This window comes from Pinus tabuliformis, chromosome 7 (assembly GCF_031772625.1).
Source record: "Pinus tabuliformis cultivar Carrire ecotype Pingquan chromosome 7, CPIR1, whole genome shotgun sequence".
In the NCBI taxonomy this organism is placed as follows: Eukaryota; Viridiplantae; Streptophyta; class Pinopsida; order Pinales; family Pinaceae; genus Pinus; species Pinus tabuliformis.
In genome coordinates, this window is record NC_142293.1 from 552436315 (window position 1) to 552450136 (window position 13822).

The 13822-nt window shown below is 37.2% G+C and overlaps 1 protein-coding gene across 1 annotated transcript in view; it reads left to right on the plus strand.

Moving 5' to 3' along the window:
* Positions 1-13822, plus strand: part of LOC149248565 (uncharacterized) — a 392334-nt gene that overhangs the window by 5802 nt on the left and 372710 nt on the right. The window contains exons 2-3 of the mRNA XM_089450455.1: positions 3305-3373; positions 3478-3557. Coding sequence (XP_089306581.1) covers positions 3305-3373; positions 3478-3557 — 149 coding nt within the window. The remainder of the gene's footprint in view (positions 1-3304; positions 3374-3477; positions 3558-13822) is intronic.

Genomic DNA, 13822 nt, shown 5'->3' on the forward strand with positions numbered 1-13822 from the left:
GTCTATGGAGACAAAGCTGAGGTAGAGGGAGTCACTGCCTTTATAGATTTCTAGCCAAAGAAATCTAGATCTGGGTTGCAATGGCAAAGGAGGATTGGAGAGGAGTGATTCGACCTTTGGTCGGAGGATATCCATGGAGGAAATCAGGACTCAGAGGGAGTCTAGAGGAGCTTGTTCCTTAGAGGATTTCTAGCGTCGAAGAAATCCAAATCGAGTCTTGCTGGAGTAGCAGCAGGAGAGGGAGAAGAGAACCAATCCTACATTTGTTTGAGGAGAGATGGTAGTCAATGGATTGAGGGATCAGGATAGATTGGATGGAGCATCCAATTTTTTCATCTGGAAGGCTAGGATCCTGGCAGTCCTAGACAAGAATCGCATCAAGGACTATGCCTTGAAGGTAGTTGTTGTTCCGGTCGACGCTGATCCATTGAAGAAGTACGAGGAGGCCTAGGTGAAGGCTAAATGCATGATTCTAGATGAGGTCAAAGATCATGTGGTCCCACACATTGCTGAGAAGGAAACAACAAGGGAGATGTGGGAGACATTGACCACCTTGTACCAGGGGACTTTTGTTCAACAGAAGATGCTATTGGAGAATTAACTGAGACAGTACCAAATGCAGAAGGGAGAAGAGATCGATCCCTTCCTTCTCAGGTTCCAAGGGATTCGAGACCAGCTGACTACCGTGGGGTCTACACCAGATCCTAAGTTCATGGTCAGGACTGCCTTGAATGCAGTCACCGAAGATTGGGAGACATTTGTCTAGAGTATCTTCGGCAGAGCCTCTCTTCCCAGTTGGGAGGAAATGTGGGCAGCTCTTCGACAAGAAGAGATCAGGAGGCTGACCAAGGCAGGAAGTAGTGGCAGAGGAGCCTGGATCAAGAAGGAGGAGGAGGAGGATGTAGCTCTCGCATCATCGGGACAACATGGGCAACAGAAAGGAAGAAAAAGGATATATCCAAGGTCAGATGCTTCAGGTGTGGTGAACTAGGACATTTCGCCACTCAGTGCCCCCGAAGAAGGGCAAGGAAGAGGCTTCTAACTCGAAGGCTGCTCCAGCGAAAGTTGACAAGGAGGATGATGACGAGGATTGTGCCATGAGTGCTCATGCACCTTTAGAGAAGAGGTGGGGCGACATAGAGTTGTAGTCTAGAGGTCTACACCTAGGCAGGATCCTTAGGTGCCCAAACTCTTGGATCACATACGGCTATGGGAGCCCTTAATGACAGTAGCAAAATGACGGGTGTCGGTTGGTGTGAGGTGTGATGGAGCAACAATGGTAGAGCTAGAGTGCCAAAGTTTGAAGCAGCGCAGTGGATGTTGTAGCAGTGTGAGAGGCATAGAGCAAATTGTAGCAAAGCAGTAGCAACAAAGGGTCAACACAGATTAGAAACAGAGGTAGCTTCAACATTATGAGGCATCCATACCGACCAGCATGTCAGTTTTTGGGTGAAGTTTCAGTTACTTACTTCTTAGTAACTGAGTTGTAGTGTAACAGTTAGCAGTGGCAGTGCTATGGGCAGCATGATGCAACATTTTGAGAGGGAGCTGCAGTACAGATGTAGCAGTGACATTGGCAGCAGTACAGGATGCAACAGTGTAGTGGATGAAGGGCAGCAGGGCAAGCATTAGCAGCACAGAGGACCGATGCAGTGGATCAGTGTAATAATTATATTGAGAAGTAGTGCTAGAGCACATTCCTCGCTAAGAGGGAGTGTTGATTTTGGGTAGCATCAGATGTGCTCTAGCTCCGAAATTTTGTGGAGGGTCTACAAGACATGAGATCTCCAAGCCCAGAAATCGTTTGGAGAAATTCCATTCGGATGAGTAGTTATTAAAATAATTAATATTTTTAATGGGTTCCTAAGTCTAAACTTAGGAAAATAAAAATATTAATGGGTATTAATAAAAATATGGGTGAGAAGCTTCTAAGAAACGAGGATCAAGTTTGTTTTAATCTTAGCCATTGATTAGGGTTTAATTCGACCGTTGATTCATCAACAGGAAAAGTATAAGAGGATGCTTGAGGGTCAGTTGGAGATACACCAAGTGATCAAAGAAGTTCGATTTTTCTGGGGCGTGGTTTGCTGAGAAAATTGAACTGGTGATTTGAGTTGCAGTGAGAGGGGCAGTAGTAGAGAGTTGGATCGGAAGGGAGTTCCGAGCCAACGAGTACCAGGCAGAGAGGTAGCAGTAGCATTAAAGAGGCAGCGCAGAGGCCTGTGCAGCCCAGGAAGGGGCTTACGCAGGCCAAGAGGGTTCTTGCAGTGGCAGTGCAAGATAATCGTCGGAAATTCGAGATTTTGCTGGGAGTTCGATGTTCTAAGCCGTGTGGGCTGAAGTGAAGCTCCTGAGAGCAAATCGATCCAACAAAGAAGTGACGCAGTCTCCAGAGGCAAGACGCTGGCCCACACAAAGCAGATTGTGCTGGGATATTCACAGTGCTTGCGGAGTCCGCCATTCAGTGGATCAGTTGTGACTTAGAGAACAAGGTAAACCCTCTTATGTTTCTTGCTGTCGATATTTCTCTGAAAGGTTAGCCGGTGTGAGAGGTACCCTGTTGTACTCAGATTCTGCTTGCTTAATAATACAAACCTTCTATATGCTGCACCGGTTTTCCGCATTGGGTTTTTCCGGGGACATTTGTCCAAAAATAACGGTGTCCTTTGTGTGTTTGTCTCATATCTATTTCAGTTTATGATCTGTATGTTAGTGTAGTCTTCAGTATTGTTTTTCATCACTGTTTAAATAATTAAATAACTTGTTGAATGTAAAAACAAGTAGGAGATGATAAACCATGATTGCAGTAGGATTTCTGATGTGTAGATTCAGAAATTCTCATATTTTATTCTCTCCATTTTCATGTCTATGCAAAGTATATGTGGGCTGTTTTAAAAACTGCCTTTGTAAGTCATTGCTAGAGTTATCTTTCTGTTAGTTTCTCCTGTCATCTTAATTGAAATAATTAAAAAGAGAATGAAGTTTTGTTAGATCCAAGTCATATGTCTTCAACTACTTCATGGGAACTCTCCAAAAATATAGAATCACACTGCAAGAATCTACAAATTTATACACAATTTAATCATCATTTACAATTCATTAGATCTGTTGTCTGTTGGCTAGAATATTGAATCTAAAGTTAAATTTTTTGATAATATACTCTTCAGATTTCATTTATAATTTCTTCTTTACCTTTTTGTAGTTTTGTCCTATCTCTCAGGTTGGTACTTATGTTATATTAAATATTTTCTATTCAAAATCGTGGGAGAATGTTTAACCTTTAACAATGTATCTTTTTAAACAGGTGAGCAAATCAGGAAGATTTGAGAGTGGCACTCCTCAATATGCTGTTAATTTAGACCTTAATGACTTGGTAAAGTTTTTTAAGAATTAAATGTATTCTCCACATGATGTAAAGGATATTTTAGCTTGTTTGTAGAAGTTCGATGATGTTTTTCGGTGCATTATTCATTGTAGGTTTTGACTATGGATGGCATCCAAATATATCAAATGTTGATGCTATGGGATTATGTTTCTGTTTGCAGATTGCGAGAAAAGTAAGTAGTTTATAAAACATTTGATTTTTCAAAAAACGTTTTTGGAGTGTTTTCATATTTGGTAGTTGAATGTTTTGTCTTTTTCTATTACTATTGGATTTTACATGCATCTTTAATATGAATGATGGACAGTTTCTAAGTATTGAGAATTGTGTCCAAAATAATGACAAGCTTTTGGGCATCATCAAGTCTAAGTATCACATTTCTGTTGTTGTGATGTGGGTAGAACCCCTCTGATATAGAAGTGCATTGAGATATATGAAAAGGACGGAACAATGAATAGACTTGTGAAAATAACTATTAGAACTTAAGTGAAATGAATTATATATTTTCCCACTAATGACCAAAATTGGTGGGCTCAGAAAAACAAGTGATAATAAGACAAGTGAATTTTATTAAAATATCCAATGAATGACCACAAAATGTAGGTTAATGGGACTTGTTACGGCCCAGATTAGCAGCCTTGGCAAGGTCCTGTCAAGGTGCTAGGTGGCAAGCACGTAGGAGATGTGCCCATTGTCACCTCAACATAGTTTCCACTTACTTTAGGCTAACTCCTATAATGCCATGGGGGTATCCCAATACATTGATTGCTTCACGAACAAGTTAGTAGACCAATACTTAGGAACCTTATATTAGATGAAATTTAGGAGTTAAGACACAACTGCTAAATTGATATACGAATAAATAACATAGAAAATACAAACCGACACTTGAGAAATAGTGAAATACCTCAAACAAATACTACCTTTGATGTCACGAGTTGAATAATGATGCATATACCAAGTGAGATGATATTTCTTTGAATTCGTCTTGATTATATGACCTAAAGGATGACAAACTTGCTGCTAGCATGCACTTCTAGCACCTGTAAATGATAAAATTTGCAGAAGACATAAGCTTGGAGTGCTCTTCAAGCCACCCGAGACTGTGGAAACACACTAAGAAGATTAGGTATCCACTGGTGCTAATGCTAGGGCAATGAAAGGTTAATGAAATAACAACCAACAACATATCTATGCAATAAAATTTAAAAGTACAACGATTTGACATAAAAATTGCATCAATTAGAGGGCTAATCCCACTAGGGTTAAGCCTCGATTTGCTCCTAGTTAAAATTTACACTTTCCAGGACGTGGCTGAAAATACTTCCAAATGAGATGTAATGAAAACCAATCAAAAGTAAAAACTAAGGTTTATATTGTTGGATTTAACCTTATTTCCTTCAGACCCTAGGCTAGGGCTTCACAAATCCTTGTAGAAGATGGCTGTAATTTTATTAGAGATTTGAGAAGACCTTGAAGAACCCTCAATATTGATGTTAGAACAAAATAATATACAAAAAAGAGGGCCAATTTTATCTTGGGCCATTAAATGTTGCTACAGAGGCACAAAATATAAGACATCCACACTGAAATGAAACTATTTTTGATTTTTTATATTTTTTTGTATTTTCTATTTTTATGGATTTTCAATAATATAAATAAATAAAACGACAAGCAAGGTTGCTTGGAAGTAAGAGCGTAAGTGGGAGCAGGGAGTGTCAATTTGCATAAGCTTTCGGGTTGGGGTTGGGAGTTTTAATATATATATATATATATATATATATATATTTCTTGATGCATATATGTCAACAACATGTAGAATGATGAAATAGTTATAAAAAACATAAAAACATGGATCATATAACATGAATCATCTAGTAGTTATAATCTTCATCAACCATAGGTCCACAAGTTACAATATCTCGATTCTTATCATATTAGGTGTGGATCAGGAGCAGGGAGTGTCAATTTGCATAAGCTTTCGGGTTGGGAGCGATTTTGGGAGCGTTTTTATATATATATATTTTGATGCATATATGTCAACAACATGTAGAATGATGAATTAGTTATAAAAAACATAAAAACATGGATCATATAACATGAATCATCTAGTAGTTATAATGTTCATCAACCACAGGTCCACAAGTTACAGTATCTCGATTCTTATCATATTAGGTGTGGATCTTGATTATTTTCTTGATTTAGAGGTCTTGTTTCGGTCGCGTTTGGATCCTAGTACTTGACAGTGGGGTGTGGGGGGGCTTGCCCCCCCCACTACTATTGCAAAATTGCCTTGTAAAATATTGTAATTTTGTAGTCAATTTGGACAGTTCATTAGGTGGAAGACTGACGGTAGAAGTTATGTTAATTTAGGGTTTTTTTGCCTTAGAAGGCAACCCTCAGTTTGTATGAGGAAGTTGTATTGCGGCTGGGTATTATTTTGTATCTATTCCTATCTTTTGCTAGCACTTGATCACAAGTTTTGACTCATACAGTCTTATTTTCATCACATGGCATAATCTTGAAGTAAGTCCACTTCCAAGACCTCCAAAGCGTATTGCGGACATTAAATGTCGATTAGGGTAGGGAGTTACCACCCACCATGGGGTAGTTAATACGTAAGTGCCATAGACCCAGAGGCAATGAAGATGGGGGATAAGAGGATTTTCCATGACTTTCCACCTAAGGGGATGTAGGATATTATGACATAGCCAATGCTCGTACATATCATCCCACATGGTTTTACAGGGAAAACTATTACTCATATTGGGCTTATAATGCTGTGGTTTTTGTCAAAAGTTTTGTTGTACCTTTGTTGGAAAGTGGGGTAAAAGAACTAAAAGAGTACAATTTAGTGTAAGTATGTTCCTTTCAAACCCTCACATCTTGAGATAAAGTCCTAAAGTAGCAACTCAAGGAAGAACTTGGAGGAACTAAGAGGGAAGCCACTGTCACCTCACCAACCCTCTTCATGTTAAATTTTTATTACCCAATTATCTATTTGATTTGTAACAAGCAATACTCTAGGTTAATTAACAACAATAAACAACAGAAGCAAATTCACATGAAACCAATCACATCAACAAAATAACATAGGTATACCCAGGAAACCCTAGTGTGGGGAAAACCTGCAAATGTTGGGTTCTTTTATTCAAGCTTCAGGAGCAAGATTTCTTACAACAATTACATGAATTTGCTACAACAATTACATGAATTTGCTACAACAATTACACAATAATTTTGGCCTCAAAACCCTCACTCGACCCTCTCATACAACCCACTCTTGGCTCTCTCGGCCCACACGTGCGACCCAACTAATTTACTTTAGTGTACAAGAGAAAACTCGGCCTCTGGCCTCTCGGCCCACACTTGCAACCCAACTGATTTACTTCAGTATACAAGAGAAAACCCTACCTCTCAGCGCTTGAGGAAAAAATGCCATGCTGCTCAAGGAACTCGGCCTCTAGATGACTTAGCCTCTTTGCTGATTAGTTTGCTCCTAGTCTTGCTATAGCTAGCTCAACCTCACAACTCACTTTCTATGTCCTGATACTCGCTCTCACTACATCTCCAAATTGTGCTAATCAATTGTGTCTTTGCCTCAACGCATAGGCTCAATTTATAACTTTTCTAAGCTAAGATTGACAACCAAAATTAACTGTCAAGTTAATTGAAGATAAATTACTTATCTTTTGTTAACTTTCTTATCTTTAGCTTTCTTTACTTTAACTCAAGTACCAATTATAAATTTACCTTGCATTACATGCATATCTCATGCATGTCACATGTAACTCATCCACATGCATGCAAGTCTACATCTAGCATCCAACCCACTTGCACATTCCAAATGTTGCATGCAATCAACACACAAACTCTGTATGTCACATGCAAATCACATGCATGCCTTGCATGTCGCGTGCAAGCGCTCCTAAAGAGGCAAACCAAGGTCTTTCTAGTTAAGACACAAGGCTAGACAACCTTCCATAGCTACAAAAATCAACACTTCACACTTTAGTCTCCTTTATGGAATGAAGAGTAAGTTCCAGCAAAAGAGTTATATGAGTTAAATAAATAAAGTGGATGGGTAGACTAAATATCTGTGTTTTGTCATTGGACACATGGATTAAAATCAAGGCTCAAATGGAAGGCTATTTTAACGAGGAAAAGACAAACAATATGGCTGCAAAGTACAAGCTTTATCAACCCTTTCCTCGCTGTCCCAAATTGCATAAATATAACTAAGCATAGTACTTGAGTAGATACCATCCAATACTTATGAAATTTATGGCTATCAAGAATAATGTGTATGTGCATTTATCCTAAAATAGAGAGAGATGCAATCATAGAGAATGCTCCATTGTTAATGTAAAAGAAATGGAAAGATTATACCAAATTTGTACTCCATGAGCATATGTTAAGAAGATTCTTGGTGTTAGCCTTTCTGCCACCGAATTAAGTCATTTCTGTCAAAGGTTAGTTTGTGATTTTCTGGGTTCCTTTTGTTTTTGTAGAACCAACTACTATGATGCTATTGTCTTTACGTGCCTGACTTTTGTGCTTTCTCTGCCCTTTGATGTTGCTATGAATGTGTATACTTCACTTTTGGCTTTGTTTACGTTGTTGATATGTCCATGCATGAAGCGAACAAAGTTCCTTCTACAGATTAAGTACTCCAGAAGACTTGGAATATAAATATATCCATGAGGATACAAATATTATATATTAAATGTGTGAATAAGATTGATACAATGAGAATGAGAGGCTTGCTTATATACCAAGCAGGTGTCTCTTCATGGAGAGTCATGTCTCATTTAGACATGCCTCTTCAACCTAATTACTAATTAACTAATAATTATTTATGATTATTGTCATTTACATTATTTCCTATATATTTATTCATAACATTGCCTTCCTCCTCAAAAATCTTTGTCCTCAAAGCTTGTTAATGAAAAAGACTTGATCTATTTTTCGGCTTCGAATGTCTTTCTGTTTCAAACTTTCATCTTTGTCGATACATGTTGATATGATCTTCTAAGTGACAAACAACACTGGTGCATCGAGAAGGGATTAAACTATCCTAGATTAATCTTTTGTGTAATATTTTGATCACTAGAATTTTGTAACGACTTGTCATCATAGGATTGAATTGAGGTTACATCACTCTTCTCTGGAACATCAATTTGTTGTTTCTGTTCTGAATGGTCCCAATATGTAGCATGGTTGAGTTGTCTACTCTCATGATTCGGATGCCGATAGGGAACTTTTATGGTTTGACATTCCCTTATTAAGTGTGTGGAAATTTTTTGATTTACTTCAGGGGACGATGTTGTTGAGTTGGTTACAAAACCTTCACTTGGGATGTTAATCATTTGAATTGCAACATCTAAGTGTGTCGTTTCTTCAATTGACTTGTCTTCTTGAGTTGTCATATTCACTGGATTGGTATTCGCTCCCTTATCTTCAACTTGGACTGTTATGATTGGGGATTTCGATACTTCTTCTTGAGTGAATTGTTCCAACTTGTCTTTTAATGCTTTCTTATCATCCTTAAGTTTCTTAATTTGAGTGAGTAGACTTTGATTATGGTTTCTCAGACGTAAAAGTTCTTTGATTTCTGATTTATCAACCTTATTTTCAGTGTTTTGAATTTTAAGCTTTTCATCTTTTAGATCTCTGATTTGTTCTAATAAATTTTATTAAGGTTCTTTAAACGCAAGGTTTCCTCTACTTGTTCTTTAAACTGGTGCATCGAGAAGGGATTAAACCATCCTAGATTAATCTTCTGTGTAATATTCTGATCACTGGAATTTTGTAACGACTTGTCATCATAGGATTGAATTGAGGTTACATCACTCTTCTCTGGAACATCAATTTGTTGTTTCTGTTCTGTTAAGTGCTTCTTGACTTCTTTCTTTGTGACTTAGACTCTTTTAGTTGCGCTAGTAATTTTTTGACGTGGTCCTTGAGACGAGAAATTTCTTCGTCTTTTTCCATTATTTCTTTGTAATGCATATCCACAAGATTTTTATGTTCGTGTTCTAACACCTTTTTATTTTGCTGAAGTTTGGTTATTTTTCCATTCTCTTGATCTTTTAGCTGCACTTTCTCAGTACACTGGATTACATGTTTTGTGGGAGTGATGATGGACGTTCAACTTGGAATATGGATTCCATTTTTTTCTCTCCTCAATAAAATCAGCGTGTTGTCGCTCAAGTATTGTCATTAATTGTTCTGTATCTCTTGTGAATGATTGTTTTTGATTATTACTTAGAGATTCCATATTTTATTTTATTTTTTTTTTTATTTTTTTCTTTACTTCTTTTAACTTTGTATGGAATTATTATTATTATTTTTTAAAGATTAAACTCCTTTTTTTATTAAATATATATATATATATATATTTTGAGAACTTTTATAAAAGTATTTTTTTTTTCAATTTATTCTTTATAACTTTTTATTTTTATTATTTTTTATTTTTAGGTTTTTTTTGTTTTTGTTTTTGGTTTTTTTAATAAATCTATATTAAATATATATAACTACACAATATAATTATATAGTATATATATTGATTTATATTAATTCTACCACCCCCAAGATTATAAATACATCTTGCGGCTAAATACGTTGTTGTCATTTGTTAGTGGTTCAACCAACCTATAACGATGGTCAACCTATAGGTTGGAACGACGTGATGAATCGATTAGAATGAATTAGCAGCAACGAAGGCTGTTGGAATGATGAGATGATTTTGAGGTGGTAGAATGACTCGGATAGGAGGGCGGAAGCGATGCGGACAGACATCACAGACAAGGAAGGGAGGACGACAATGAGGCGACAAGGAATAATGGTTGATTGGTTAGCATTGCGGAGTGTTGTTGATGGCTGCCACGGAAGGTTGGAGCATAGCGCAAAGTGTTTGTTCTGCGAATTTCCGCTGTATAATCTGTCGATCAGATGCTCGAGGGGATGTGACTGACGACGTTGTGTAAGGGATGGCGGTGGCAATATGTACAAGCTTGAGCAGCTGCCACGGTTGGATGGGTGATCACACAAGCTCTGTGCGGTGCCTGGATAGAATGATAACGATGAGTGGTGTAGCGGTGTGCTGCACGATGGCTAGAACATAGCAGATAGAGCGGATGGAGCCTGTTTTGTGGTGGCTGACAACTACCAATGCTACGAACAAGGCAGCAGAGGGTGTTCGCTGGTGTGTGTTGCGACAACATACATTGTCAACAAAACGCTCAGACAATGGCTGGAAATCAGGGATGTATGACAGCAGGGAACAAGCGGACTGTGACTGCTACAGGGTCGACGAGAGCCGGCTCGAATAGGCAGAGCAATGGATGTGGAAGTAGCGGTGATGATGTGTTTGTAGTGGAAAAGGTAGGCGCAGATTGGTGTGGCAACCAAATGGGTTATATTCATGGTGGAGGGAATCTGGACAGTGGCGACTATGAGGCCGTGGGCGCTGACAACAATTTTTATTTATTTTAAATATATCCTCTCTTTTTTTTTTCAATTATTTTCATCACTTCTATTTATTTATTTTATTTTATTTTATTTTTTAACTATTCCACTTTTTTATTTTTTATTTTTCTTTTAATGGCCAAGGAATTAACAAGAGCTAGAGAAACTCCAAAACTAGTAGCGAAACTCTAGAATTACGACGACAACATAGTTGACGACAGGTTGATGGCCAAAGGCCTAGTGATCAGCCAAACGTGGCTCTAATACCAAATGAAGCGAACAAAGTTCCTTCTATAGATTAAGTACTCCAAAGACTTGGAATATAAAGATATCCATGAGGATACAAATGTTATATATTAAATGTGTGAATAAGATTGATACAATGAGAATGAGAGGCTTGCTTATATACCAAGCAGGTGCCTCTTCATGGAGAGTCATGTCCCATTTAGATATGCCTCTTCAACCTAATTACTAATTAACTAATAATTAGTTATGATTATTGTCATTTACATTATTTCCTATATATTTATTCATAACAATGCAGTCCCTTGGTCTTGCTTCATCGGCCTTCACCGTCTCTCATATTTCAACCTTACCATGTCTTTGATACCATATTACATAATATGCTTACACAATAGTGGAGTACCTGAAGAGAGAGAAAAGAGAGATTGTACTTGATTATTGAGATTGTGAACACCAAAACATGTAGAGTTTCATGAGAGAGATATCCCATACAAATACCCTATTGCATTGAGAGATTACTTAAACTAAATATTATTTAATGTTATTTATGACATATTGTGTTGCCAGATCCAGGGGGTGTTAATGTTGGATCTGCGAATCTGCATTTTGGATATGGACACAGATACAGATCCACCCAGATCCATGTAGGATCTGCCAATAAACAGATCCTTCAAACTGAAAATGAATCCCTGTTTACTGAAATGAATCCTGTGCCAGCTAGCCCTCACACGTCAGATCCCAAGCAAATAACATTAGAGTTTCTAGTTTTTTTTTTTATTTTTACGGATATTTGCCAGTTGCCACCTGTTTGAAACCCTAAAAGCAAATATTCTATTTAGATTACTTATTAGTGATCTGTAGGCTGTATACTTGTATAAAAGCTACGCTGCATGATAATGCTAGCAGGAAAGGTCAGACACATCAAAATTTAAATTTTCAATTTATGATAATGCTAACAAGAAAGCTTTGAGTCAATACATAGATAAGAATATATATGTAAAAATGATCGCTGTGTCATTAATAATTTAATTAGATCAATCCCATCCAACTCTAGGTGAAGAGTCCTCTTAGAACAATATGATATATAAACTACAGCGTGCTTTCAAATGGTGTGCAATATTCATTTACCATTGTAACTAGATGGGAGTTTTAGATTTTAAGGAAAATTTCAAGGAAGATGACAGGTTGATTGTGATGTAGAGTTGAAATATTCAAATGATGAGCACATGGACCCATTTTTGGACATGTAGTTAGACCTACCATCATCATATCAATAGAGACACTCAATATTTACAGTTATCCTTTTTATATAAAGGGTGATGCATCATGATATCAGTATTCAGATTTATAAATTATCTTATGTTTTCAGTTTTAATGTTTTGGTCCATGAATGGTCTTGACTTTTAAGTTTGAATGTGTTTTTCTAAAATTTAAAAAACAAAATATTATTGTATTTTTTGTATGTGGCATTACCCCATCTCCGAGTCCTAGCTTTTCAAAAATCTGGTGGATCTGTATCTGTTTCCATTTCCTGGTAACCTAAATGATATGTACTTTTATTAACTTAAGTTATTTTATTTTATTAAGCTAACATACAATTTTATTAACATATGACCATTATAATAAGCTTACGCTAACCAGACCTAGCAGCATTGATATGCATGCCAATAAAACCAAAAGTCCCGTATGGGGATCTCAGCTTGGTATGGATAGATATCATCCATCCTGTGCTCTCTAGGCTAGGGTAAAGTTTGGGTTCAGTGAAGGGAGAAAAATCTCAATGCATAAGATAGGATATTATAAGATAATTTTATTAATTTCCAATGAATGACCACAAATAGGTCAACGGGACTGCTGAGTACAACAGTGTGGATTACACAGTGGGAGTGCAGAGACAGTTCCTATAAAATCATGCTAGAACCATAGAACCACCACTAATACAAGGAACGAGTCAAGACTCTTGGTTGAGGATAAAAGAGTAGGGCATAATTCTGGAATAGCTATATGAGTCTCAAAGGTAGCAGTTGCAATTTCTGGAGGTGACCTTGCTTATTTCTACTCTTGGATTTTGTCATTAGACTCTTGTAGCTGCTTCAATAGAATCTAGATTGGTTCTTTCTTGATGGAAAACATCTATCAGCACATTTAGGTACAATTTTACTGTGTACATTGTGGAAATAATTTATTGGCAAGCAGCACTTAAAATGGTTTGTTATGGCCACTTATTTGTTTATTGCAGAACTGAAATTACTCCTCACCCTGTCTAGGTCTTAACAGCCAGAGCCCCTTTCTCTTACTATTTTCAAAGTGTTTAAAAAAAATATTACATGGTATTTGGGATTTGAGCTGTTAGTTCTTGTTGAAAATTGGGGCAGCTATGGGATGAATTTCCCCATAGAAACCCTAAGACCCAATAGAAGCCCATCTCGCCCCAAGGATGAATTCAAATTGAATAAAGGAAATTATTAATTGGTTTGGCTCTTCTCTTATTTAATATGGCTCGAATCAATTTGGGCAAACATTTGGAAAATATATCTAAATGCTAAAATGAGCAAATTTGAAATTAAAATGTATTTCCCTCCAAAGGTTACAAGTTGGCTTGAGGCACCCCATCAAATTTTATATAAAGAGAACCCTTGTGACCCATTTGAATGAGAGCATCGAATAAACAAGATCATCTACAAGATCTGAGATTCCGTATGGCATATCTCTGTGATCATTCTTATG